The 27,616-nt window shown below is 40.3% G+C and overlaps 2 protein-coding genes across 4 annotated transcripts in view; one reads left to right on the forward strand and one right to left on the reverse strand.

The window, feature by feature from the left end:
• LOC145394943 (uncharacterized) overlaps positions 1 to 19,397 on the forward strand; it is a 130,058-nt gene extending 110,661 nt beyond the window's left edge. The window contains exons 2-5 of one of the 3 annotated variants that reach the window (XM_080268692.1): positions 7,484 to 7,565; positions 11,428 to 11,597; positions 15,823 to 15,981; positions 17,901 to 19,397. In XM_080268692.1, the coding sequence (XP_080124818.1) occupies positions 7,484 to 7,565; positions 11,428 to 11,597; positions 15,823 to 15,981; positions 17,901 to 18,200 (711 nt within the window). In that variant the 3' untranslated portion in view covers positions 18,201 to 19,397. The remainder of the gene's footprint in view (positions 1 to 7,483; positions 7,566 to 11,427; positions 11,598 to 15,822; positions 15,982 to 17,900) is intronic. The other 2 variants (XM_080268693.1, XM_080268694.1) reach the window with 2 other exon arrangements.
• LOC145395021 (TBC1 domain family member 2B-like) overlaps positions 1 to 27,616 on the reverse strand; it is a 199,265-nt gene that overhangs the window by 146,480 nt on the left and 25,169 nt on the right. The window contains exon 15 of the mRNA XM_080268766.1: positions 26,932 to 27,066. Coding sequence (XP_080124892.1) covers positions 26,932 to 27,066 — 135 coding nt within the window. The remainder of the gene's footprint in view (positions 1 to 26,931; positions 27,067 to 27,616) is intronic.

Consider the following 27,616-nt stretch of genomic DNA (forward strand, 5'->3'; position numbering starts at 1 on the left):
CACACCTTCAGACTCACATATCTCCCCGAACACGTGTACAAGGTGATACCCAGGTGCAGGTGTGTATCTTGGAAGTGTAATTAGTGGGCAGGTGTACAGTAGGTGTGCTTCAGGTATATTGTTGAGGAGGAGAGGTCTAGGGAGCAAGAGTCAGGTCCTGGGAGGCACGTGTGTGTGTGTGTGTGTGTGTGTGTGTGTGTGTGTGTGTGTGTGTGTGTGTGTGTGTGTGTGTGTGTGTGTGTGTGTGTGTGTGTGTGAGGTCAAATGAATGCCTGTGAGTGGGCGAGTGAAAGGTCAAGTGAATTAGTAGATGAATGAGTGAGTGAGTAAGTGGATGAGTGAGAAAGTGAGTGAGTGAGTACGTGAGAAAGTAAAGGTGAGTGAGGTCAAGTGAGAAAGTGAGCGAGTGAGAGAGGAAGAGGGCCAAGTCTAGTATTGGCCCAAAGTCTTAGGTGGGACTCAGCCATATGTCAACACACCCACAAGAGGGGCTACCAGGAAGTACGTGGAGGAGGAGGAGGAGGAGGAGGAGGAGGAGGAGGAGGAGGAGGAGAAGGAGGAGGAGGAGGAGAAGGAGGAGGAGGAGGAGGAGGAGGAGGATGGAAGGAAGGATACATTTCTTAAAGTTTATGAATGGGTCTTTGAAGGTTTTATATGCAAGAATTTTTTATAAGGAGGAAGAGGGTCGATACGGCTATATGACCTGAAGGAAGGAGTGAAGGAAAGGAGGAAGGAAGGAGTGAAGGAAGGAGCAAAGAAGTGAGGGAGAGAAGATGTGATGGAAAGAACGAGGTGAAGGAAAGAAAGAACGAAGATGTGAAGGAAAGAAATGAAGGAAGGAAAGAGCGAAGGCAGAAGAGTGAAGGAAAGTGTGAGGGCTGGAGTTGTAAAATAGGGAGGGAAGGTGTAAGAAAAGAAGGAAGGACTGAAGGAAGGTGTGCAAGTGGATACCGAATGGAGAAAAGATGGATGAATGAAGGAAGGGAATGAATGAAGGAGAATGAAGGAGCTGAAAGAAGGAAGGTGTGAGAGGAAGAGACATATGAAAAGCATGAAGGAATGAACAAAAGATGAGGACATACAGTGACGGAACATGGACTGAAGGAAGGAAGGAAGGAAGGATGGATGGATAGATGGATGGATGGATGGGAGGGAGGGAGGGAGGGAGGGAGGGAGGGAGGGAGGGAGGGAGGGAGGGAGGGAGGGAGGAAGGAAGGAAGGAAGGAAGGAAGGAAGGAAAGGAACGAACGAACGAAGGACTTGAGAAAAGCGTAATAGGAAAAAAATGGAGAAGAGGGAATGAAGGATAAGGTGAAGGAAGAACTGAAGGAACAGAAGGTGACATACTAAGTGAAGGAAGAGGAAACGAAGGAAGAGACTGAAGGAATGAAAGAAGTGAATGAAGGAAAGGAAGCAAACGAGGGAATGAAGGAAACAAGAAAGTGAAGGAAGCGATTGAAAAAATGAAGTGAAGGAAAAATTGAAGGAAGTGAAGGAATGAAGGAGGCCGCCCGACACCGCTGGGAAGCTGCCAATATTGGAACGGGAGGCTGACGTCTTTCCTTCACTCCTTCACATCTCCCTCCTTCCTCATCCCTTCCTTCTCCAGTCCTCTTATGTGTCCTTCTTTCCTTCACATATCCCTCCTTCCTCATCCCTTCCTTCTCCAGTCCTCTTATGTGTCCTTCTTTCCTTCACATCTCCCTCCTTCCTCATCCCTTCCTTCTCCAGTCCTCTTATGTATCCTTCTTTCCTTCACATATCCCTCCTTCCTCATCCCTTCCTTCTACAGTCCTTTATATTTCCTTCTCTCCTCCATTCCTTCCTCTTTCCTTCCTTCCTTCTCCATTCCTTCTCTCTGTTCCTCCATTTCCATCTGTTTCTTCCTTCAGTCTGTATTTCCTCCTTCCTTCCTCCTTCACATTTTCCTCCTTCATTCCCTCTTCACTCCTGATCGGTTCTTTCCTTCACTCTCTCCTCTCTCCTTCCTTCCTTCCTTCTCCACGTCTGTCGGTTTCATTTTTCCTTCCTCTTTCCTTCCCTCCTACTCCACTTCTGTCGATTTCTGTCTTCTTTCCTTCACTCCTTCACATATCCTTCCTTCCTTCCTTCTCCTCTCACTCTTACTTTTCCCTTCTCTCCCTCCTTCTTCCTTCCTTCCTTCTCCACTCCCGTCTGATCCCTTCTTTTTATCACTCCTTCACATCTCTCTCCTTCCTCTCTCCTTCTCTCTCCACTCCTATCTACTCCCTTCCTTCCTTCACTCCTTCACATCTCTCTCCTTCCTCTTTCCTTAATTCCTTCCTTTTCCACTCATTGTTTCCTTCATCCTTCCTTCACCCCACATCATACCCCTTCCTTCCTTCATTATCTGTCCCATCTTTCCTTCACTCCTTCACATCTCTCTCCTTCCTCCTTAATTCCTTCCTTCTCCACTCATTGTTTCCTTCATTCTTCCTTCACTCCACATCATACTCCTAACTTCCTTCCTTCATTATCTGTTCCTTCTTTCCTTCACTTCTCCAATATCCATAAAGATGCTGATTTAGGCCTGATATGTATGAAATAAGGAAGAGGATGGAAAAAGGAAAGAGAAGATGGAAGGAGAAAAGTAGATAAGGAAGGAAAGAGGAGAGAGGAGACAGGGAGAGGAGGGGGAGGAAAAAAGGAGGTGGGGAGGGGAGGGGAGGGGAAGGAAGAGAGAGGAGAGGAGAGGAGAGGAGAGGAGACGAATGGAGACAAGACACAGAGAACAGAGAAGAAAAAGAGAGGAAGAGAAAGGAAGGGACAAGAGAAGATAAAAGAGTAAAGGAAAGGAGAGGAGAGAGGACGAGAGAAGAGAGGAGAAGAGAGGAAAGATGAGAGGAGAGGAGAGGAGACGAAAAAGAAAGGAAGAGAAGAAAAAAGAGAAAGGAAGACAGGAAAAGAGAGAAGAGAGGAAGACAAATAATGGAAAAGAGGGAAGTGGAACACGAGTTAAAAAATTACCTCTTTCTCTCTCTCTCTCTCTCTCTCTCTCTCTCTCTCTCTCTCTCTCTCTCTCTCTCTCTCTCTCTCACATGCAATCTGTTTTTCCAATTTCCTTCAATCTGTTCTTTAATTTTCTTCCTCCTTTTCTTCCGCCAGGGAATTGACTGTGTGTGTGTGTGTGTGTGTGTGTGTGTGTGTGTGTGTGTGTGTGTGTGTGTGTGTGTGTGTGTGTGTGTGTGTGTGTGGGTGTGTGTGTGGGTGTATGTGTGCCCGAGCAATCAAGCAACCCTTCCTCTGCACCCATTAATTCACACACACACACACACACACACACACACACACACACACACACACACACACACACACACACACACACACACACACACACACACACACACATCAATATAGCGCTGCCTGACCCTCCTCACGCACCCAACTCACGCGCGTGTCCTTTGAGTGCGTGGCAATGCTGGAAACGCACTCAATTCACTAGGGGAAGAAACCTGGTAAAAGGACGAAGGGTAAAAAAAGAAAAAAAAAAAGAAGAATGGAAAATGGATTGCGTGAGAGAGAGAGAGAGAGAGAGAGAGAGAGAGAGCCTACGCGACCTGAACTCCAACTATCAAACTCCTCGCATTTCTCTCTCACTCTCTCCTTAATTCAATGAAGGAACAGAGGGAAGGAGGAATGAAGGGAGGAAATAAGGAAGGAGGGAAGGAAAGATGGGAATAAAGAAGGAAGGAGGTATTGAAGCTGTGGAAGGAATGAGGGAAATAAAGAAGGAAGGATGCATCAAAAGGAAGGAAGGACGAATGGAGGGAGAAGGAGGAAAAGGAAGAAATATAAGTAAACCGAAGGAAATAACGAAAAAACGATGGAAGGAAGGAAGGAAGGATACTTGGAAGAAAGGAAAACAAGGGAGGGAAGGAAATAAAGGAATACGGGTTGAAAATATGATGCAGGTAAAATGATGGATAAAGGAAAAAAAAAGGAGAAATAGATGGATGGATGGATGGATGGATGGATTGATAGATGTATGGATGGATGGATGGGTGGATGAATGGATGGATGGATTGATAGATGTATGGATGGATGGATGGGTGGATGAATGGATGGATGGATTGATAGACAGACAGCTAGAGATGGATGAATGGATGGATGGATGGATGGATGGATGGATGGATGGACGGATGGATGGATGGATGGATAGAAGGATGGATGGAAGGAAGGGAAAGGAAGGAAGGGTGATAAAGGAAGGAACTGTAAAAATATATATATACATAAAGGAGGCACGGAATAAAAAGAATGAAAAAATGAAGGAATAAAAAGACAAAGGCTAAAATTAATATGATATGGAGGAGGGAGACGAAGGAAGGAAAAAATGAAGGAACGAAGGACGAAAGGAAATGGGAAGAAAGAGGGGAAAGGGAGGAAGGGAAAAAGGGAAGATTGAAAGAGGGAGAGATGAAAGGCGAGGAGGAAAAAGAATGGGAGATGAAAGATGAGTGAGCAGGGAGAAAGGAAAAATACTGAGAGAGAGAGAGAGAGAGAGAGAGAAACCATACGAAACAGAGAACCAAAAAGACGAAGCCATAAAAAAATAAATTGAACGAAAAAGGCAAAAAATTGAAGATGCTCTGAAAGGATGATATTAAGAGGAAGGAGCGAGAAAAGAAGAGGAGAGAAGAAGCCGTTGGAAGGATATTAAATAGGAGCTCGGAAGGACAAAGGAAGGAAGGAAGGAAGGAAGGAAGGAAGGATGGATGGAAGGAAGGAAGGAAGGAAGGAAGGAAGGATGGAAGGAAGGAAGGAAAGACGGAAGGAAGGAAGGAAGAAAGCATAAAGGATGAAGGGAAAGAATGAAGGAATAAAAGAAGGCTGATAAGAAAGGAAGAAAGAAGGGAAGAATTTAACTTCATAAATAAATGAAAAATACGAGAGAGAGAGAGAGAGAGAGAGAGAGAGAGAGAGAGAATTAAATAGGGACAGCAAGGGGGGACTCAAGTAAAGTTCCCAACCTAATCTTGGGCTTTTGTTCAGAGGCTCCCAGACCTCCAAACTTATTAATGAGTCTGCATGGGGAGGGGGAGGGGAGGGGAGGGGAGGGGAGGGGAGGGGAAAGGAGAGGGGAGGGGGAATGGGAGAGGGGGAGCGGCTGGAGGGGTAGGGAGGGGTGGGAAGGTAAAAAGGTGTTGGAGGAGTAGGAAGAGATGGGAGGAGGGGGGAAGGAGAATGGAACGAAGGGGTAAAATAGTATGGAGAAATATGGCGGCGAGGGTGATGTATGGAGGGGTAGAGAAGGTAGAGATGGAGAGAAAATTGTGGGGAGAAAGGTGGGGGATGGAGAGAAACAGTAAAGGTGGTGGAGAGGGAGGGAGAGGTGTTAGTGGAAAGGGAAGCAGAGAAGGTGATGGAAAGGGAGAGGGTGAAGGAGAAACAAGATGGTTGAGAGGGAGGTTGTGTATGAGGAAGAGGGGGAGGGGGCGTAAGAGGAGAGGGTGTGAGGAAGAGAGGGGGGGAGGAGGTGAAGGGGGAGGGAGCGTAAGGGGAGGGGTGGGGAAGGAGAGAGGGGGGAAAGTGATGGGAGGGGAGGCTGTGAATAAGGGAAAGGGGAAGTGAAAAAGGAGAGGGTGTGAGGCAGAGTGGGATGGAGTGTAAGGGAGGTGGGGGAGAAGGAGAGGGGGGGAGGGAAGTGATGGAAAGGGAGGTTGTGAATGAGGGGAAGAGCGAGGGTGTGTAAGAGGACAAGGTGTAATGGAGAGAAAGGGAGGAAGGGGGAAGGGATGGAGAAAGGGGAAATGATGGGAAGGAAGGGAGAGAGGGGAAGTAAAGACAGCAATACATGATAAATTTTCAACTTCAATAAAGCCTTAGAACAGGAATTTTAGTACAGCTCTCAATAACTTCAATACCAAGGACTCGAGAAAAATCACCTATACTCTTTTTATACTAACTTGGCCTGGAATTGCCATCTCCGCATCTTGACTGCTCGGTTTTAACAATAAACACTGGAATATGACGCTAGTGACGAAGAAGTGCTATGAGTAACGCTGCAGTAGTCTATATTCTGCCACCGAGCTACGTGAATTAAGCTGCAAAAGGACGAAAATCCAGACTAAGTTAAAGTAAAGGAAGTAAAGTTTTAGTACGATTAACCTACAGAAAGACTGATTAATATTACTAATTATTAAGATTACTCATTACCACCCTTATTAAAATCGTCAAAAAGAGAGATTTGTAAAAAAAAAAAAAAAAATGACGCCCCAGGATTGAAAGGGTAAAATCAGAAAACAAAAACCGAAGAGTCAAAATCGGGCAAGCCTTCTGAAGCTCATTTGTGAAACCCATGATGAGAGTAGAGCGCGCTTAGTTTTTCTGTCTTGGCGTTGAGAGCTTTGTACTGTGGCACGCAGGCTACACATATCTGGTACTTATGACTTTAATTCTCTCTCTCTCTCTCTCTCTCTCTCTCTCACACACACACACACACACATACACACACACACACACACACACACACACACGCCAGAATTCAGCCAACATTCATTCCCATCCACTCAACTTGGCCAACAAAATTCAATCACCCTCTCTCTCTCTCTCTCTCTCTCTCAAACTTTCCCCGGCGAGGCTATACATACCAAGAGGCCCTCAAGCGCATCTTTCTCCCGGGCAAACATCTTCAAGACGGAAAGCAAGGGGAAAATGCCAAACTGATGCATCTCAATAACCTAGGCAGGATTTATTTGTTTTTTAATCCTCCTTCCTCAAAACACACACACACACACACACACACACACACACACACACACACACACACACACACACACACACACACCTTACCAGTCACATGGGTTGTACTCGTATCTAGGTCTTCTGATCACAGGAGATGTAAACGAGAGAGAGAGAGAGAGAGAGAGAGAGAGAGAGGGTTAGAGAAAAGAGTAACTAGAAACAGAGAATCAAAGTTAGAACACAGAGGGGGAAGGAGTTATAGCGATTGGAAGAGGGAGTCGAGTGTAGGTGAAATGGAGGGACGAGAGTGAGTCAGGGGAGAGCAGGGAAGGGAAGGACTGAAGGGAGAGTGGGGGAAGGAAGAGGAAGGGAAGGGAGGTGATGGAAGAAAGTGAGGGAAGGGAAGGGAGTGAGGAAAGAGAGTGAAGGAAGGGAAGGGAAGGGAAGGGAAGGGAGGGGAAGCGAAGGGAGGGGAAGGAAGGTTAGCAATCAGGAAAGAGCACACGCAGAGATGAAAGATGTATGTATGATCAATAGGGGACAGTAGAGGAAGAGAGGAATGAGTGAGCAAGATGGAGAACAGACACACAGATAGACAGACAGATAGACAGATAAATACAGACAGGCAGGCAGACAGACAGACAGACACAGATAGATAGATAAACAGATGCAGATATAGGCAGACAGACAGATATAGACAGAAAGATTGATTCTCTCTACATATATCTACTCTCTCTCTCTCTCTCTCCACTAACTAACCCCCTCCTTCTCTCGTCCACAGCCCCACAATGAAGGCAAGCGCCCCCACTTGGCTAAGAGGAGCCGCGAACACAAGCTGAGCAACCGAATGGACCACCACCGCCGTAAGTATTAAGGCAGTCTCTCTCTCTCTCTCTCTCTCTCTCTCTCTCTCTCTCTCTCTCTCTCTCTCTCTCTCTCTCTCTCTCTTATCACTGGAAAAAAAAAAAAAAAAAAAACTAAGCACATGATACTGTTTGGGTGACGTGCGGATTTTCTGGGGGGTGGGAGGAATGGAGACTTCGTAGCACTTGTTTCTTAGCGATTTATTATGGATATTACACTCTTATATTCCCTTGTTAGGTTATTTTTCCCCTAGCACTTTTTTCTAAGCGATTTATTGGGCAATTACACTTTGATATTTTCGTGTTATGATATTTTCCCTAGCACCTTTTCCTTGGCGATTTACTGGCCATATTACACTGATATTTTCCTGTTATTTTCCCTAGCACCATTTTCTTTGCGATTTACTGGGCATATTACACCCTGATATTTTCTTGTTATTTTCCCATGCACCTTTTTCTCAGCGATTTATTTTAGGATGTTGTTGGTTAATGTCCATTTGCACGTTATTCATGCAGAGTATGGCGTTGTTAGAGAGATTTATATACCATAAAGTACAACAATAAGGTGTAATAAGCAAAATAAATCGCTATGGAAAAGGTGTTAGGGAGCTTCCTTAACCAACGAGAATACGGATCCAAGAATATAGCTCTGAATAAAACTTTGACCGTAATTTTAGCTGCAGTATAGCTTTGACCTTAATTTTAACTGCAGTATAGCTTTGACCGTAATTTTAGCTGCAGTATAGCTTTGACCGTAATTTTAGCTGCGATATAGCTTTTCAGTTTAGCTGCAATATAGCTTTGTAGTTTATATTTTGCTTAGGTCAGCGTCAGACAGCTCTATGTAACTCCTAAGAACTTCCCTCTCCTTGTAAGATTATGAAAGGGGAAGAAGCATGAAGGTGAGGGTCTTGAGGAGGAGAGTGAGGATGGGCATCAGGAAAATTATAAAAGCATGGGAAAACGGAAGATGAAAGACTGAGATGGTGGTGGTGGTGGTGGTGGTGGTGGTGGTGTGATGATGATGATGATGATGATGATGATGATGATGATGATGATGATGATGATGATGATGATAATAATAATAGTAATAATATTGATGATGATAATAATAATAATAATAATAATAATAATAATAATAATAATAACAACAAGTCATTCGCAAAAATGTATCCCCACGATGTAGTAAAGAATATATAGATATACACTAATAAGTATGACCATTTCATATATAGGGGCATAAACTATGCAGAGTATGGCGTTGTTAGAGAGATTTATATACCATAAAGTACAACAATAAGGTGTAATAAGCAAAATAAATCGCTATGGAAAAGGTGTTAGGGAGCTTCCTTAACCGACAAGAATACGAACCCAAGAATATAGCTCTGAATAAAACTTTGACCGTAATTTTAGCTGCCATATAGCTTTGACCTTAATTTTAGCTGCAATAAAGCTTTGACCTTAATTTAGCTGCAATATAGCTTTGACCTTAATTTTAGCTGCAATAAAGCTTTGACCTTAATTTTAGCTGCAATAAAGCTTTGACCTTAATTTAGCTGCAATATAGCTTTGACCGTAATTTTAGCTGCAATAAAGCTTTGACCTTAATTTTAAATGCAGTATAGCTTTGACCGTAATATACTATCCTGAAGAAGCGAAGATGATCAGCAAGTAGTGTTCAAGATATAGCTATTTACAGATTAAATTCCTTATGTCGAAATAGACTGCAAAATACTAACAATGTGGCAATTTCACAGGGACGTAAAATAGGACTCATACTCTATCTTTAAGCTATGAAGAGAATCCGGCAAGAAGTTTCCAAAATATAACACAAGACAGATTTATAATTGTATGGCCACTGCTCGTAAAGTACAGACAATATGGCCGTTTTACAGGTACGGGCATCAACTACGACGCATCCTCTACCTTTCTGTGTGATATGAAGCCAATCCTCCAGGTAGTTTCCGAGATATGGGCCCGGACGGAAAGGTGGACAGACAGAAAGACGGACGGACAGGGGCGGTGCCAATATCTTCACCATATGGAAAAATGAGGAGGATAACAAGAGCAAAAATAATAATAATAATAATAATAATAATGTTAAAGATGTGACTGCGATAATGTTGAAGAAAGTGATGACAACCATAATGAAGTACAAAAAGATGAAACAAGAAGCAAATATATTTTTAAAATGGAAATCTGTAAAAAGAAAATGGAAAAAAGAAAAGCTTAGGAGGGGGGACTGCGTTAATGGCCTGTCATGGAGATATTTCACCCAATATATTCTCCAAATTGCTCGTATTTTCCCTGCTGGATTTATTATAACGGTGGGACTCGACAAACTCATCCCAACGCTCTTTTTCTAATCGTTTTATTTTTATTTTGTCATTTATTTTCGAAGCATAAGCGAAGCAAACTTTCTTTTCTGTTTAGGCTATTTTTTGGAGATCATGCTACTCAGGCTTATTCTCTCTCTCTCTCTCTCTCTCTCTCTCTCTCTCTCTCTCTCTCTCTCTCTCTCATTTTCGGAGCCTATGTAAAGCTAACTCACTTCCCTATTCATTTTCGCAGCACATGCGAATCTAACGTACATTCTTTTTCAGAGGATATGGAAGTCTCACTTATTTTCTCACTATTTGTGTGTGTGTGTGTGTGTGTGTGTGTGTGTGTGTGTGTGTGTGTGTGTGTGTGTGTGTGTGTGTGTGTGTGTGTGTGTGTGAGAGAGAGAGAGAGAGAGAGAGAGAGAGAATAATTATAAAAAAGTCTCCAAAGCATAATTATTTTCGGAAAATGTGTGGACTGCGGCCGTCACTTAATTATATGCAATATTGCTCTCTCTCTCTCTCTCTCTCTCTCTCTCTCTCTCTCTCTCTCTCTCTCTCTCTCTCGTTGATGATGATCTCTCGCCATCAACCTCAAATTTTTCAAAGTTTATACGAGGAAGCATCATCATCATCATCATCATCAGTATTCAAGAGGATAATGTTAGTAACCCCTTCACCACGAAACATCTCCCCTCAGCAAAACAAAAAACGTCCGGCGGCAAAATAATAATAATAATAATAATAATAATAATAATAATAATTCACAGCGCATACCTCCACCAACGCTAATAAAACTGATGATTTACTGCTGAAATTCCTTTCCCAACTGACGAATACTTTTACGATCTCACAGTCAATAAATTCTACGGTCTTAGCCCGCCCTGTTACACAAATTCCTATCCCGCATACCTCCTCCAACGCCATTTTTTATTTATTTATTTATTTTTTATCCTGCGTATGGATCCGGGTCCACCTGAAAATATAATAAACTTTTCCTTGACCTCCCACCTGTCCATAAAATTTCGTTCAAATCCTACAAACGAATAGACAAACAGACACGGGTGAATGCATTACCCCCTCCAATTTCGATAGTGAAGGTAACAGTAATAAAGAAGATATTATGGAGGTGGAATTTATTAAAGAAGGGAGAATAACGACGAAGGGAGACAATATTGAGGAAGGGAGAGTGTGTTTGTCCAAGGGCGTATGTGTGGCTGTCGAGGGTAGGGGAGCCAGGGTGAATAAACAGGAGAGAGAGAGAGAGAGAGAGAGAGAGAGAGAGAGAACGTGTATGTATATCTGCCTGTCTGTCTGTATCTGTTTTTCAGTCCATCTTTCTCTGTCTCTACTTGTCTTTCTTGTCTGTCTCAATTTTTCTATCTCTGTCTATCAACTGACTGCACTATCTGCCTGTCTTCATTTTTCTATCTGCCTGTCCGTCTATCTGTTTTTCTATCTTTCTCCGTGTCAGTGTCTACCAGTCTCCTCGTAGATATCTTCTCCTCCTCTTTTCTCACCTATCTCCCTAAACCCCACAGGTGAGCACGGGGCAGTACCTCAGCACCGCGCCGCAATGCACAGGAGCGAAGGCGGCCACAAGAACCCCTCGGCCCGCCGCGCGCCCCCGCCCCCGCACCACGACATCAACAAAGACATCCACCTCCAGCACGTGACTGAACACAACATCGACAAGAAGCACGAGGATAAGGTCAGTTCGGATCTATAGTCTGGTTATTGGGTATTTCTTAACACCTATTCACTCCCGATTTAGTCTGCGTTTTGTAGTCTGCTTACCTGATATTTCTTTACATCTCTTCACTGGCGATTAATTTTTCGTTTTATATTCTGGTTAATGGGTCGAATTTTGTGTGGGTCTTGGGATTTCTCGTGACACCTCTTCCTTGGCGATTTATCCTGGGCATCACACCTCAGTATCGTGCTGTACGGTAGGGGTCAAAAGTTGTGTCAGAGGGAGGTACAGTCGCAAAAGTTATGTAACAGGAGTCAGTTGTAATGGCGGTATGCATTTCCCGCCATTATTGTACTTCCTCCACTACAGACTCGGGGGACATAACTTCTGACTCTGGCTGTTGGTTACACTAGACTGATATTAAAACGATACAAATAAAACATTAGATTAAGACGTAAAACATAATAAATCGCTAAGGAAGAGGCGCTACAAAGCCTCCTACGTCACCTAGAATACGACTATCTTATTTACCACTCCTTCCGATGACCACACTCCAGTTTCTAATATCTACTTCAATTTTCTTTTTCTTCCTCTTCATCTTCCCCAATTCTCCTTTTTTTTTTTTTCTTGTATTTCTTCTCACTGTCTCATCACAAATCCTTATATCTGCTAACTCCATGTATTCAATCTTCCTTCGTCACATTTTATTCTTCAGCGTCATTACTATTTCCTCTCACTACTTTATTCCACTTCCTATTAACTGGTTCGTCCTTTATTTCAGCCATACTTCAGCTTCCTTTATTCCCCAGTCTCCCGTTTTAATAATATTCCTTCCTACTGACTTTTAATTTCCCTCGATCTCATCTCACTACAGTTTTAAATTTAATATTCTTACGCTAACAGCTCAAAATTCATCACCACTCCTAACACTCCTTCCCATAACCTCCTAAACCACCTCCCTCATCCTCCTCATACCAAAACCCTCCCTCCTTACCCACCTCACCCTCCCTGCTTTCTCCCATCTTCCCTCGCTCTCTCACTCTCACCCTCTCTTGCTTCTGCACCCTCACATACAGCTCACACCCACTTCCCCACCCACCCCTCGCATTTCATGTCTTAGCTATTAGGTTACGGAAACGGGGAGTACACGGAAAGTACAAAGGTGTGAGTGACAAGTGAGCTAGTTCTCTCTCTCTCTCTCTCTCTCTCACACAACCTATAATAACATCAATGGTTGAGAAAAATGGTCATAGCACATACCAGTAATTTACTAATAACACACCCACTGGCAAATCCAAGCAACATGACCTTAATATAATGAGTATAATAATGACAAACCATGACATTATCAGATTAAGTTAGAAATTATCATAACAGAAGATCAGGTTGTTGTTGTTGTTGTTGATCACCCCCAATTTGTCTGTCTGAGCTAACCCATCAACCGCAGGCAAGCAACCCCCCCCCCCTGTAGAACCGTCCCATGCAGTGAACTGATGTCCCCTTCTGGCTGACAGCACCTCGCCATAGTGGGACGAGGGGAAAAGTGTGGAGATTTGGTTCCTGGGTGGTTGCCGCATTTGTGTTTCTCCACCCAGTCAACAGGGGCACCAGAATAGGCTCCACTTTACCTCTTGATCTGGTTATATGGTTACCACCCAACATTGTAAATAGTTTCCTGGGTTATAGGAAACCATCTCTCTTGTCACTCGGTGTAGAGCCACCTGAAGTGGAAGGAGTAATAAAAAGTGATATGAAGGAAATTAAGAAGAGAGGAGGGAAGACACAGGTATGTGGTCCAGGAAACCATATACAACGCTGGGTGGTAACCATATAACCAAATTACGGAGTGGTGTGGAGCCTACTATGGTGCCTATGTTAAGTGGGTAGAGAGACGCAAATGCAACGACCATCCATACCTCCATACTTTTCTCCGCACCTCACTGTGGCGAGGCGCTCTCGACCGCAAGGGAACATCAGTTCACTGGATGGAACAGCCCTACAGGGGCAGTTGCTTGCCTGCAGTTGATGGGTCTGCTCAGCCTGAGAGACTGAAGTTAATCAACAACAACAACAACCCTTCATTAATTATACCCTTTTCTGGCTAACATTCCCTTAAACCGCCATCTCTCATCTTGAAAACTATCTTGTCACACGATATCAACACTAGAACATAATGTTAGTCACAAAGAAGTGCTATGGTAAGAAAGCAGAGCCACAGCATTCTTTTATTCTGCTACTGAGCCCCGTGCAACAAACTGCAAAAGGACGAAAATCTGGACCAAGTTAAGGTGAAAGAACTGTTGTAATCAGGAACCTTCCAGTGGATTAAGGGCATCTAAGAGGGATTATCTACGCGGTGCACTTCCAAGAATGGACGTAAGAGGAAGATTTATGGGTAATGCCAAGGGATCATCCTGACACGACAAGGCTAAAACAGGATTAGCTCAGGATGTGTGTGTGTGTGTGTGTGTGTGTGTGTGTGTGTGTGTGTGTGTGTGTGTGTGTGTGTGTGTGTGTGTGTGTGTGTGTGTGTGTGTGTGTGTGTGAGAGAGAGAGAGAGAGAGAGGAGTGACTGACTGACTGACTGACTGACTGACCGTGTAAAAATAAAAACCTAAAGTGAAGACGTTAAAGATCAACCCAAATATACGCCAAAGACGGATATATTAAGTGGTTATATTAAGAGGATATAATAAGGAGGATATATGAAGGTGTTATAAAGTTAATCCTCAGAGATGATCCAGGGCAAACAGGCCTAAGAGGGGATTAGCCGAGGAAGTGGTGTGAGTGATAACCTGAGTGAGGGGGGTTGGGTTACAGGCCTCCAGTGGGGTTCTCACACTTACACACACACACACACACACTTTTCCCTCTTACCTTGCTATCCATCTTTCCTAACAACTTCCCACTCCCTTCCCATGCTTTCTCTCTACTCATCTCCCGTTCTAACCTACTATTCCTTGTCACATATCTCTCAGATCACTTTATCTTTCTTTTCTTACATGTCCTTTCCCATTTCTTCTAAAACCAGACTTTCACTTCCCATTTCTTCTCATACGACTTTCTTTTCCTCCCCATTTCTTTAAAAACTTATTTCCTCATTCTCTGTCCAAGCCCTCATGATAACAGGTTTGTATTCCCAGCTCGTGGTTTAATATAAATTCATCCCATTCCAGTACTTATAATACAACTGTCTTCCCTTCCCATGCTTCCTATAACCCATCCCCCATTCTCTCCCTGAGGCCACCTGTAACAGATCTGCATTAGTTTTTTTTTTTTTCTTTTCTGTACCGCATCTGACTCTGGACACAGGATTAACAGCCCATTTTCTGAGGCCTAGCAGTCCTCCTACATTATATACATCTCCAAATGTTACCACTATGGCATTAACACCCACTGTCCGTACCGAATACAGCCTAAGGCTGTCTTTTACAGGACTGGTGTATTGGTATTAGTGGAGGTATTTTTATGACATGTCGGCTGGTCTTATGGTAGCTCACTAAAATCTGCTTTAACGAAATTCGAATCCTTAAAATAACCTGTCCCAGCCAGAAATCGAGCTGGCTTCCATTAGGAAGGCAGGTCACATCTTTATCAACTCAGCCATTCCTCTCCTATGTCCTAATTGTCTGATAATTATTCTCATTTAACTTTTTCTCTTCTTGTCTCTTCTCACACAACTGTCTCTCCCTTCCCATTCCTTCAACAACTTATCTGCCATTTTCTCTTTCTTTCTCCCATTTTTCCTTATCACCTGTCCACATTCTTTTCATATCACCTTTTTCCTTCTCGTTGCTGTTCCTACAATTTTCTTTCCCTTCCCATTCCTTCAGCTCATTACCCAATTCTATCTCCAAGCCCACTTGATAAACAATTTTTATTCCCATTCCACTAATCACTTGTCACACTATTCTCTCTCCATGCCAACTAATATCAAAACTGTACTCCCCATCATGTGAATTAGTATAACTTTTGCCATCTTGTTTCTCCTAAAATAACTGCCTTATCATTCATCCCCCCATTCTCCCTCTCTGTGTCTCTTTCCTTCCTTCTCGTCCCCCTCATTCTTTCTCTCCAAGCCTCTTCCCTTCCTACTCATCCCCTTTATTCTCTCTCTACTATCCCTTTCCATTCCCATTTCTTATAATACAACTGTTTCCCTTCCCATTCCTTTAACTAACCATCCCCCATTTTCTCCACTGAGTCCACTTGACAATGGGTTTGTATTCTGGCCATGATTCAGCTGAGGCGAGGGGGCAGCGAGGGTGCAGTGAAGAAACACCTGGTGACCAATAGGGTACCCCAGGGACAGGACATCCCCTCCCACCTCCTCACCAACCGCACCCCACAGGTCCCCTCCAATGCCACTAGGCACCCCACCAAACTCAAGAATGGCACCAAGGTAGACCGAGACAACAGCTATGGTCAACCTGCATCATTTTGATTCAACTGTGTGCTCGCTCACTCTCTCGGGCTCTCTCTTTCTTTTTCTCTTATCCTCTTGTCAACTGTGCTGCTTCAGGTATAGTCATCTACAAAAGTTATGATAGTGATCTTGATCAGCACCTCCATACCCAATTACAGTACTGTACCTATGTGCAGTTTGTTTTCATCTTATGGAACTAAGCCACCATCACAACTTTAATAATATATTGTGGTTGTATGAAATTCAACGGGCCTTAGCTATAACACAGGAATATGTCTCCTTGGTCACAAGTTAAACTGAACCTCCAATCTGACAACACCCAGCTATCAACCTAGCTGCAAGGAATTAGGGATCTTGTCAGGTTAAGTGTACAATACTCCTCTTCGCTCCCGGGCCCTCACTAACCCAGAGCTTGACATACTGTTACCTGAGAACTACTGCTTTCTCCTATTTCATTTTATTTATAATGGCTTTAACATACTTGCATGCACTGGCCTTGGTCACTTAATGGTGGCTCTCTAGCAGCCTCTCTATTCAGTCCCTTATCCCTGATGTCACTCTGTATGATCTCATCCCAAATTAACTACCATTAACTGACAACAATCAATAGTGTCAGTATTGATGATACAACTCTTGTGGATGGCTGTACGGTATATATAGTGCTCGTATGGTGTTACAATGTTACATTTTCATTTCTAATGTCGTTATTCTATGGTTCTCTTTCAGGTGATGTGGTTCTGTTTCTCTTTTTCCTGATGCATATTACAGTTCTTGGCTGGAGTATTATTGTTCTGTAGTTTAATGTTCCTTATTTTACAGTTGGTCTCTGCTTATTCCATACTATACAGTGTTTGTGTATAAATGCACTTTTCAGCTTTTAAAGTACAGCATTTTGTTGTGTACCCACCTGAATGACTGTGTACTGTATTTAGCAACAACAATATATGTGGTGTTATGTCATGGTAAATGGTACAGAAATACACACGCAAATTTTTCCTGTGGTAAATAATCACGAACAAAAAGTCTATTTTTCAGATGCACCTGAGTCCACATTTTTACTATGATGATTTATATATGTGTATTTATGTATGTTATGCATGACTGTGTCATGGATGGAAGTAGTCTATCATTTCTCCTTTGTCCATTAAAAAGTAATAATAATAATGCATGCTCACTACTGTGTACTATTTCATTTTTCAAAAATAATCTTATGAGAAACTGGAAAGATAGGTAAATATTCCTACATACAGAACATTATCTTTCCATCACAAATAATCATTACTGAATAAAAACTCTAATGAGCCAAAAGTTCAGAGATATACTATATCATTGATGTTCTTGCCAGCGCTGTGCATAACCTCTTTAATCAGAAACACATTTTATTGCTTTATTCTTGCTACCTCCAGACAATTTTATTCATTTATAGGAAGACTTTTTTTACGAAGAGGTTAGAGAATGCTATTAGTACTGTATATCTAACCCTCTAGTTCAAAAGGTCTCTCTAGAACTGAGTACTGAACATTTGTCTGAAGGCAGCAAGAATGAAGCACAGAAATGGCACTGTATTGCTGAGGTTAATGGTTCCTATTTTTCAATTATGCTTATTTATCAATAGTACTTCAAACACTTAGGCCTGTATTCTCATAAGCTTAGAAGGCTATCTAGCACCTCTTGATGATTTATTTTGAATATTATACTTCAATATTACCCTTTAAGCTATTTATCACCTTCTATTATTGACAATGATTGCTTACCATAAAAACATACTAAAGAATATTAATGTATCATAAACTGAAATAAATTGCTAAGGAAGAGACGCTGGAAAGCCAGCTGAGCTAATAAGAATATGGGTTTTGGTGGAATGCTTCTGAAATGTGTGTGCATTGTGTGTGCAGGATGGCATCCCCATGGAGCCTGAGCGTCTCATTCCCGTCACCCCTCGTCCCCCAAAGGTCCACAAGGTACACCACAAGCCCTCCCCAGCCACCCCAGCCCCAGCCCTCCACAATGCCAACACCCAGCCCACCCTCCGCCCCAAGGCTCACAGGCCGCCCAAGAAGTACAGCCCCAAGAAACACGGCTGGAAGAAGACCCTGCGCAAGGACAAGATGAAGGACAAGATGAAGGAGAAGAGGGAGAAGCGTGACAAAAAGAACAAGGCCCTCCATCGAGCCATTGCCTCCAGGAAGCTCTAATTTCCTCCTAACCATCAATACAGTAGGTCCTTTTCCAGGGATGAGAGCCTGGAGGGTACTACTACAACTCTCTAAATCAGGAACAAAACAACAGGCTAATATTTGCCTTAAAATGTACAACTGCCATGAGACACTCTTTAAATCAAGAACAGGACACTGGCTAAACAATCTGCTTTTAAAATGTACAACTGCCATTACAGACACACACTTTAAATCAGGACTCAAGAAACATGCTAAACTATTTGCCTTGAAATGTATGACTGCCTTAACTCAATGTAAAAAAAATATAATTACACCAAATATTGCTGTATGCTGACAGCCCTTGATCACTGCTCTATATAAATTTCCTAATTCACATACACACAGCTGATAAGGCAAAACACCTCGCATCTTATATATGACCGTGACTGCCATCAAATTCTCTGGTGTAAATATGAAATCATCAACCATCTGGTAATTCTGCTCCAAAAGTTACCAAAAATCTCAAGTATCAAGAAAATGTCAGACATGCTAAAATGGAATTAAGGGAAAACTTCAGCATAAAAAAGAAAAAGAGAAAATATCATAAGTACTACAAAGAAAATAAAAGAATAATGTACTTCAAAGTATGAGTAAAAAAAAAAAAATCACACCGAGGCACAGCAACACTACAGAAAACAATGAGTGTTAGTCATATGCAAAATAAATAAAAGACTGGCTATACCATATAAATAAAGAATCCTCCTGCAAATTGCGGTAACTGATTATCAGAAATAACTCAACTTTTATGCTTCACAAAACTATGACTGGCAAGAAGGTGTGACGTTCCTCAATCTGAAGCACATTATCCTTCACCTTGCCACCCTAAACAAACCACCCAACCAAATTCCGGGGGATACTTGCTGGTCTGTTTTACTGGCTACTGTACTTAACACTACACACTATGAACAAATTACTATTGTCAATGATGGTGCCACCTTTATGATAAATATACTTATATTTCTGCCAACTTGACTATGAGCTGCCAAAACTTTTAACCACCAGAATCCAAGTGATATTGTTTTTAGTTATTCTTGCTGCTACCACACAATTATTCAGGTTATGAAGGGTTTCTCATATTGAAGGAGTTTTGTAACGCTATGCCTAATTTCTGCAGTTTGAAAAATCTATCCTAAACTGAATACAATTGTCAGGAGATGCCAGGAATAAAATGAAAAAGACACAGCTGGCTCAGTGGGTTAAAAACTGAAATTAAAGAGTACCATCAGTTCACAAAGAAACAAGCCTAAGAAAACAGTATTTACAACCTTGCATTCAGTCAAAGTATCTTTGCACCACAGAGGAAAATGGTGCAATGGAAGGTGGTAATGAAATATGATTAATAAGTGACAGATAACTAAGTAAAAACTGGGCATGCAGAGAGGTACTGTACATCAATTAGTTTTCTCTATCTGCTGCACCAGTATGAAAGAATGGTAATGAATATATTAGTAAGAAACTTTCTGAAATGCTGTACTTGCAGTTTCTCTAAAGTTTTTCATCCTTATTCTCTTTCTAATCAGACAACCATCTATAAACACAATAATGAAAGAGAAGATGCACGCAACAATCCATATGAGCAAGGGCACATTTCCATAAATATCATATACCTCAATCTATTTTTTAAACTACACAGTTCTGTGCAGTACCGCAATTACTGATTGCTTCAGATCTTACACTAACTACATTTAATTTTTATTTGAATATTATTATTAGCATTAAGAATAATGAGTGACCAAGGATGACACATGCGACAATGATGGAGCCTTCATAAACGATACCATACAAAAATCCTAAAAACAAAATATACTCAGCTACATGCAAGGTTACAGAAGACATTAAGAAATGCATTAATTAGTTAACACATTTTACTCTCATCAAGGATTTCTTAAACACCAGTCAAAGTAAGAAACTGCTCTCCACTTCAGGTCTTACTTTGGGAACATGTCTAAGTGTTCAGATTGGAAAGCCAACATCAGGTGAAAAAGGCTAACACATGCAAGCCTTTTAAAACCAACAAAACAAAATTAAGACTCAACGATTATCCTGACAAACACGAACAAACCTTGGCTACACAAATGCTTTTCTGTATGTGCTAGAAATCACCATAACAGTGCCATGTTATTACACAGATGATATATAAAAATCATGTGGCCATTACAAGGATACACCCAATATTCTATATATAGCAAATGTGCCCACTTCCACAAATTACAGTCATTAAAAAAAGTCATGCCCTTGCTCATATACCTTGGCACTATCTTGACTTGTTTATGATAATATAGTTTTATTACAGATGACGCTACACGACAGTCTATGATAATTCATGAAGTGTTACTGTACTTGGTTATACAGTACAGTATCTGCCAAAGAATGAAACATGATAAATATTCTAAACAGTGTCACTCTTTCTATTAAAAATGCATATTTGCATAACCCTACAATGTCTTCATCCTGCCCTCAGAGCTGTTCCATTAAATAGTTGCTATTATCTAGTCTAGCCAATGCCCAGTCTGTAGGTAGCAAGTCATGAGCACGCAACACTGCTAATGCTGTGATCACTATGGTATCTGATTAGTATACCTGCTGCAAAACTGAATTTCTATTCCTCTGGTATGTTGCAGGATAGAGAGAGCAAGTTATATCCTTGCAGTTTATGAATGAGACAAGGTTAGCACTTCAAGCTATACACAGCATCACTTACTCCACTCTATCATTCAGACTATTGTAACTAAATCTCCCGCGATGATAGTGCATTCACATTATCGTCAACTAAATCTCCTGTGATAGTAATGCATACAGACTATTGTTACTAAATCTCTTGTGACGACAATACATTCAGTCTATTGTTTACTAAATCTCCTGTGATGGCAGTGCTTAGTACTGTAATAAAACTTGTACTTTTGCTTATGTGCCAACTCCCTGCTAAACAGTGCCATCAGAAACCTTTATTAATGAAACAGTGACATTACTGTATATTCAAGCCATGTTCAATTAACATTCAATCTCATGCAAACTGAATCACAAGGATGCCTACAACCACCAGCAACATGCCAAACCACCTTTATGGACAAAAATATAGCCCAGCACCCTGACAGCGCTAGTTATCTTGAAAGTGTTGGTTAGGGTTTTGTTTCTAGTTTTCATGTGGTATAAACATTCCAAGTACAAGAGGTCCTTGTTATGTGTTGGATTTTTTTCATATGTCCTTTTTGGTAATCAAGTCTACAGCAAATTATAAAAAGATTGCCACTTAAAGTTCCTCTGATACCCATGAAGCTGATGTACTGATTTTCCCCAAATTAAAGTACTGATTATATGAAGAAATCTCATGTCAATTTCCCCAATGCACAGTGCAGATACTAGATTAGGAAAAAAAAAAAAAAAAAAAAACTAATATACTAGTACCAGTACCAATTTCCCCAATTTACAATACCAGCTACATGAAAAAAGTTTATTTAACAATCTCCCCCGATCTAAAGTACCAAGTGTTTAATATATATATAAGGTTGATTTACCAATTTCCCCTCATTTTACAGTCCCAATTCCAGTAAAAAAAAAAATTATCATCAGTTCCCTTCAGTTACAGTTTATACTGACTGTATGAAGAAAATATATAAAAGGTTGATTTACCAATTTCCCCTCAATTTACAGTTCCAATTCCAGTAAAAAAAAAAAAAATTATGATCAGTTCCTTTCAGTTTAGTTTATTTTTTCATTCATTGCCAGACGCCATGCATCCCAAACGGGGTGGCCAAGGGCTTAGAGTTAATTGTTTTACAGGGAGGGGCACTAATCCTCCACCAACCCCACTTGACACGTAGGGATGCCAACAGCATCTGGTGTTCCCAGGCGGTCACCCATCCAAGTACTAACCAGACCCAACGTTGCTTTATACGTTTAGTTTATACTGATCATAAAAAAAAGTGTGAAGATGTGAAAATCATCCCTGACATGAAATGAGGACTTAATGTATATGATGTAAAGAGACTGGAGATATGACTCAGTTCCATTATCACCCACACTTTCCTTGTCAACCTATGTAATCATAAGCCTATTATATATATATGAATATACAGTATATATATATACACTAGAGATGTATAGACAATTAAAATATATAAGAAACCATGAGATCTGCCTTTTTCTGTTCTGTTGAGAGCATTCTTAGTATAGATGAGCCATTTTGAAGAGCCCAACCAAGATAAACCCCTCCCATCTGATGACTTTTTGTTTTTATTTATTTTTTTAGTTTATTCTTGCTACCTCCAGATTATTTTATTTAGCTTAGGCTACAGTACATTCTTAAAACTGGAGGGATCAGATACAGCCTTCATTAACCCCTTCAGTAAATGGGATCTTTCCTAAACTGAATAAAACTGAATAAAACTGTGTCAGTAGCAGGAATTACTCTAATCTGTCATCACTTTGAAGGTCTAAACACCTTCACTACAGTGATGAATTTTTTACTTTTCTTGCTACATATGCAAGGTTTTTATTCAGCTTGTGAAAGACATCTTAAACTGAAGGGGTTAGTGAAGGCTATAGCTGACCCTTCCAGCTTGAAAAGTCTCTCTTCAGCTTAATAAAATCGTCTGATGGTGGCTTGATTAATGCGAAAAAGATGTTATCGAACTGAAGAACTTACAACCACAGAACCTAAGTCCTACACTGGTATGTACTTCCTAACACCCAACCCAGCCAACAACTCTTCAAACAGATCTTGACCCATTATGCATGAAAACAATATGAAAAAATTACAACATGAAAAAAATTACAATCTGATCTTCAAAAAGCCTGATGTGCAAAAAGAATTAAAAATGCAATTATGAAATCAGCAGAAATGTGGGAAAAAAAAAAAAAATCAGTGGATAGTATGTACGAAACAAAAAGAAACTGATGCAATCTGATGGTGAATTAGGTTTACCAACTGCTTCCAAGGAAAATATCATATCGTACTGTAAGTGAAAAATCACAAACAAATTCTGAGAGTAAGATGACTATGAAAATGACACAAGTGCTAATCTTCCCATTGCATACCCTCAGCAAGTGATGTCTAAGAACTGTGGAAGACGTGCTTTTAGCTGTTATTCTTACTCGCACCAATGATACCCTCTGTTGATAGAATATGACGGCCAAGTTCTAGTGCCACTATGCTTTACCTGCCTAAACCTTACCTCTGAGAATCCTCATAATATAAAACACCAACATAAACCCATTCCTGGTAGGTAGCTGACATTAGTTCTAACTACTGTATTACTGTATATGATTTATCTAGTAGTGCTTTGTAGATTCCTGTACTGAAAATTCTTATTCATTCTTGATACTCTCCAATCAAATCATGATTTGTATTTACTTACCTGCTGATATGTCAAAAGTTTTTGAAGCAATAAAGTCTTTCAATATTCACACTTTCAACTAATCCTAACCAGGGACCAGGAGAGGGGTGTGCTACAGTGTCAAAACACACAGACCTGAGCTAAAAGGGGCCCAGAATCAACTAAAAGCTTTATGCAGTCACAGAATATGTCCTGTAGGCTTAACAAATGAAGTGGTTTGGGGACATTTCATGAATTCTGATTCTCATTTATGCAATCAATCAACAAAAGGGGGGGGAGGTATTCTACAGGCACAGCTAAAGGATTAAGGGTTTGTAGTGTTCCTCAACCACAGGGTCCCAAGATACCTCTTCCTGGGTCTGATCCTAATTTAATTAAAGGTACGAAGATTAAGAAATTCAGACCCACACAGCTATGGCTAATAATTTGTCAAGTGGAACGCATTATAGTTATGTGACTCATAACCCTGCAGTGGTTCCTGAAGATAAAGTTTTTAAAACCCCTGCTAACCTAAATTAACTGTGACAATATGTCTACTGACCCTTCTCAATACAGTACAGATACTATACTGTATTTAATCTCGCACTCATTTTTACGTTTATATGGTACTTTCCTTCTTATCTATAATACAACAAGCTACTCATGTACATTCAAAAAGCTCTGCCTCCTTCTTAAAGGACCAAAACAACCTACCATGAGCAATAAGAAAAAATGCTGTACATAAACATCATTGCATAATACCACTTTTTCATCAATAATGTGTGAGGGATGACACTTCATTAAGTACACTGGCATAATCAAGACAAACCAAATAATAGAGAAAAAATTTATAATGCCATTAAGACAGATTTTTCATCTATTTATTTGGTACTGTAATTCAGATATGCAGGAGTAAACTGAAAAGAAAAAATGCACAAAAAGTGCTCACCTCTTAACTTCTATATATTTTATAATGTAAAGTGGCTTATAAATGCTATATACCTCAACAAAATTTCAAATCAGCTGAAAGTTCCCAAAGAAATAAGAGCAGCTTCTGATACGGACACTTAAAATTTCATAATACTGTATGTATATATATATATATATATATATATATATATATATATATATATACTGTATATATATATATATATATATATATATATATATATATATATATATATATATATATATATATATATATATAATCATCATCATCATCATTAGCCATTACAAGTCCACTGTTAAACAAAGGCCTCCCCCAACCTTCTCCACGAATTCCATGACTAAGCCAATTTTTGCCACGTTTTCCATGCAAACTTCTCTGTGACATCTTTCCACCTCCTGTCTGGCCTTTTTCTGCTACACCTACAATTTCTTGGTGTCCAGTCAGTCAGCCCTGGCTTCATCGGTTAACCCTTATTCTTGCTATATGGCTTTCCCACCTCCATTCCTCTTCTTTTATAACTTCTATAATATCTATGACTTTAGTCTGCTCTCTCACCCAAGTTGATCTTTTCCTGTCTCTTAAAGATATTCCCAACACTGACCTTTCCATTGGTCTCAGAATGGATTAATTTATTTTCCATCGATTTTGTCAGTTTCTAGATCTCGCAACCATACATCATAGCTGGAGTTATACAACCGTTATATACTTTTCATTTCGTATAAACTGGCAAGCTACTTTCATAATGTCTCTATGTTTACCGAAAGCTTTCCGTCCAATTATAATGCATCTTTCTATTTCGCTATCATGATCTTTCGTTCACTTTGGTATTTGCCCCAAGTAACTGTACTCTTCGACTTCTTCAAGAATTTCTTTGCTTAATCTGATGACGCTCTTTGGTGTTTGTGGATTAAACATTACTTAAGTTTTACCTCGATTCATCTTTAGCCCTACATTGAGGCTTTCTCTATTCAGGTCATTTAACATTTCATGATATGTCTCTGCTGTTGCTGAGATTAGGACAATATCATCTGCAAATCTTAAATGGTTTAGCTTTTCTCCATCTATGTATACTCCTTTGTCTTCACAGTCTAGCTTTCTGAAAATACTTTCTAGACATGCTGTAAATAATTTTGGCGAAATTGTATCTTCCCGATGCACGCTCTTCTCTATCTTAATTTTTTCCAAGTCCTTATGTAATTTAACTGTAGCAGTTTCCAGTTTACATATGTTTTCGAGCATTTACAATATTCTCATTAACTCCTTCTTCTCGCAATGAATTTATAATTGCTATGTGCTTCACTGAGTCGAAAGCCTTTTCGTAATCAACAAAACCTAAGCACAGTGGTTTATTATAGTCTGTAGCTTTCTCAATAAGCTGATTAACTGTGTGTAGATGATCAATAATCGAATACCCACTTCGGAATCCTGCCTGTTCACGAGGTTGGGTTTCCTCCAAATTTGTTGTTATTCTGTTCATATGGATTTTCGTGAAGAGTTTGTATATGACTGATAATAAGTTAATGGGTCGATAGTTATTAAGGTTTTTTGAGTCATCTTTTATGTAAAGTAAAATAACTATTGCATTACACCATGTTTTGGGAATTTTCTTCTTTTTATAAATCAAGTAAATAAGTAAGCAAGCCTGTTTTGTACTACTACTCCTGCATCCAGCAGTAAACCTGCTACTCTTCCATCTTCTCCCATAGCCTTCCCCCTTTTTATATTTTTAAGAGAAATATTTAATTTGTCTGGTGTTACCTCAGGTATTTCACTTGTGTCAACTGGAAAGTTAGCTGTTGGTACTACCATACTGTCTTTGATGCATACAGTTCATTGTATAACTCTTCAAATCCCTTCACCATCTCTGCATTTAATCATTTCATCATTTTTGTCTTTCAGTGATGTAATTTGTTGCTTTCCTAGTGCCATTTTACTTCGGACCTGTTTCAAACTTTCTCCTTTTTTTATAGTTTCTTTGATCTGATCCATGTTTCTCTTTCTTTTTCCTTCTCTTTGTCTCTTGTTGATAAGCTTATTTACTTCCGCTCATTCTTTTTCATCTTTCTTTGTTTTTACTTTCATTTCATTTCTTTTTTTTATAAACTTGAGAGTTTTTTCTGAAAATTTCTCGACTTTGGCTATATTATGTTTGCCTACTATCTCTGCTGATTCTCTTAGCACTTTTGTTAGTCTGTCTTTCAGCTCATCAGTGTCACATTCGCATTACTCAGAGCCTGAAATCTGTTCCTTATTTCCAAATATGGGTACTTACCTCAGTTCATATCTAAATACTGTATTCTGAACTGTAAACATATTATAAATGCTACTTCAACAACAACTCAATCAGTTAAAAATTCACACACAAAAAAATCATATCAACTTCTACTTTGCATAAATCAATAAAATAAGTGAAACTGAACAATAAATGCAAAACTGAGGTACTCACCTCCTGCAGCTTGGGAATGTCTGTCACAGGTTCCGGAATAGAGCGGAGGAAGTTAAAGATTTCCATGTAATCAGATCTTTCCAGTATTCCCTCCTCACATAGTTTGAATATGGCAAGGGCATATCTAAAGAGAACCTGTGGAGCAAATCAAAGGCTTTCTTGAAATTTTAATACCGTACAGTACTGGAGTAGCACCAGTGCATACCATATAGTACAGCCTGGAACAAACATTCACCCATATTCCCCTATATCAACAGTGCTTCATGCTTGCTGTACATCCATCACTTTCCTCCTTGATGCAACACATCAAAGGGAATCATCTTTGGGCAGAGAAGCATAACAAGTCTATTTCAGCTTTAAAGTATGTGCAAGCAAAGGAATGTGAGAAATCAAAGAGGAGAAATATTAAGTGAGCTTCTGTCAATGACTGTTATACATGTATTATGGCTCATATTAATATGCAATAAACCAAGAAAAGTACTACAAAATTCACACATTATTTTGTATAATGTACAAATTCACACATTATTTTGTATAATGTATACTTCGTTTGTGGCAGGTGGGGGCGCTCACCATCCACTCACTCAATGTAGTGCTACTCTCAGGTGTCTGCCCTGTCCTCTCCTCCATCTTTCTTTCCTTCCATCTTCTTCTGTCTTTCTTTCCTTCATTCTTTCCTCGTCTT

The sequence above is a fragment of the Coenobita brevimanus genome, chromosome 29, assembly GCF_032717465.1.
Source record: "Coenobita brevimanus isolate Jiangsu-jjx chromosome 29, ASM3271746v2, whole genome shotgun sequence".
Classification (NCBI taxonomy): Eukaryota; Metazoa; Arthropoda; class Malacostraca; order Decapoda; family Coenobitidae; genus Coenobita; species Coenobita brevimanus.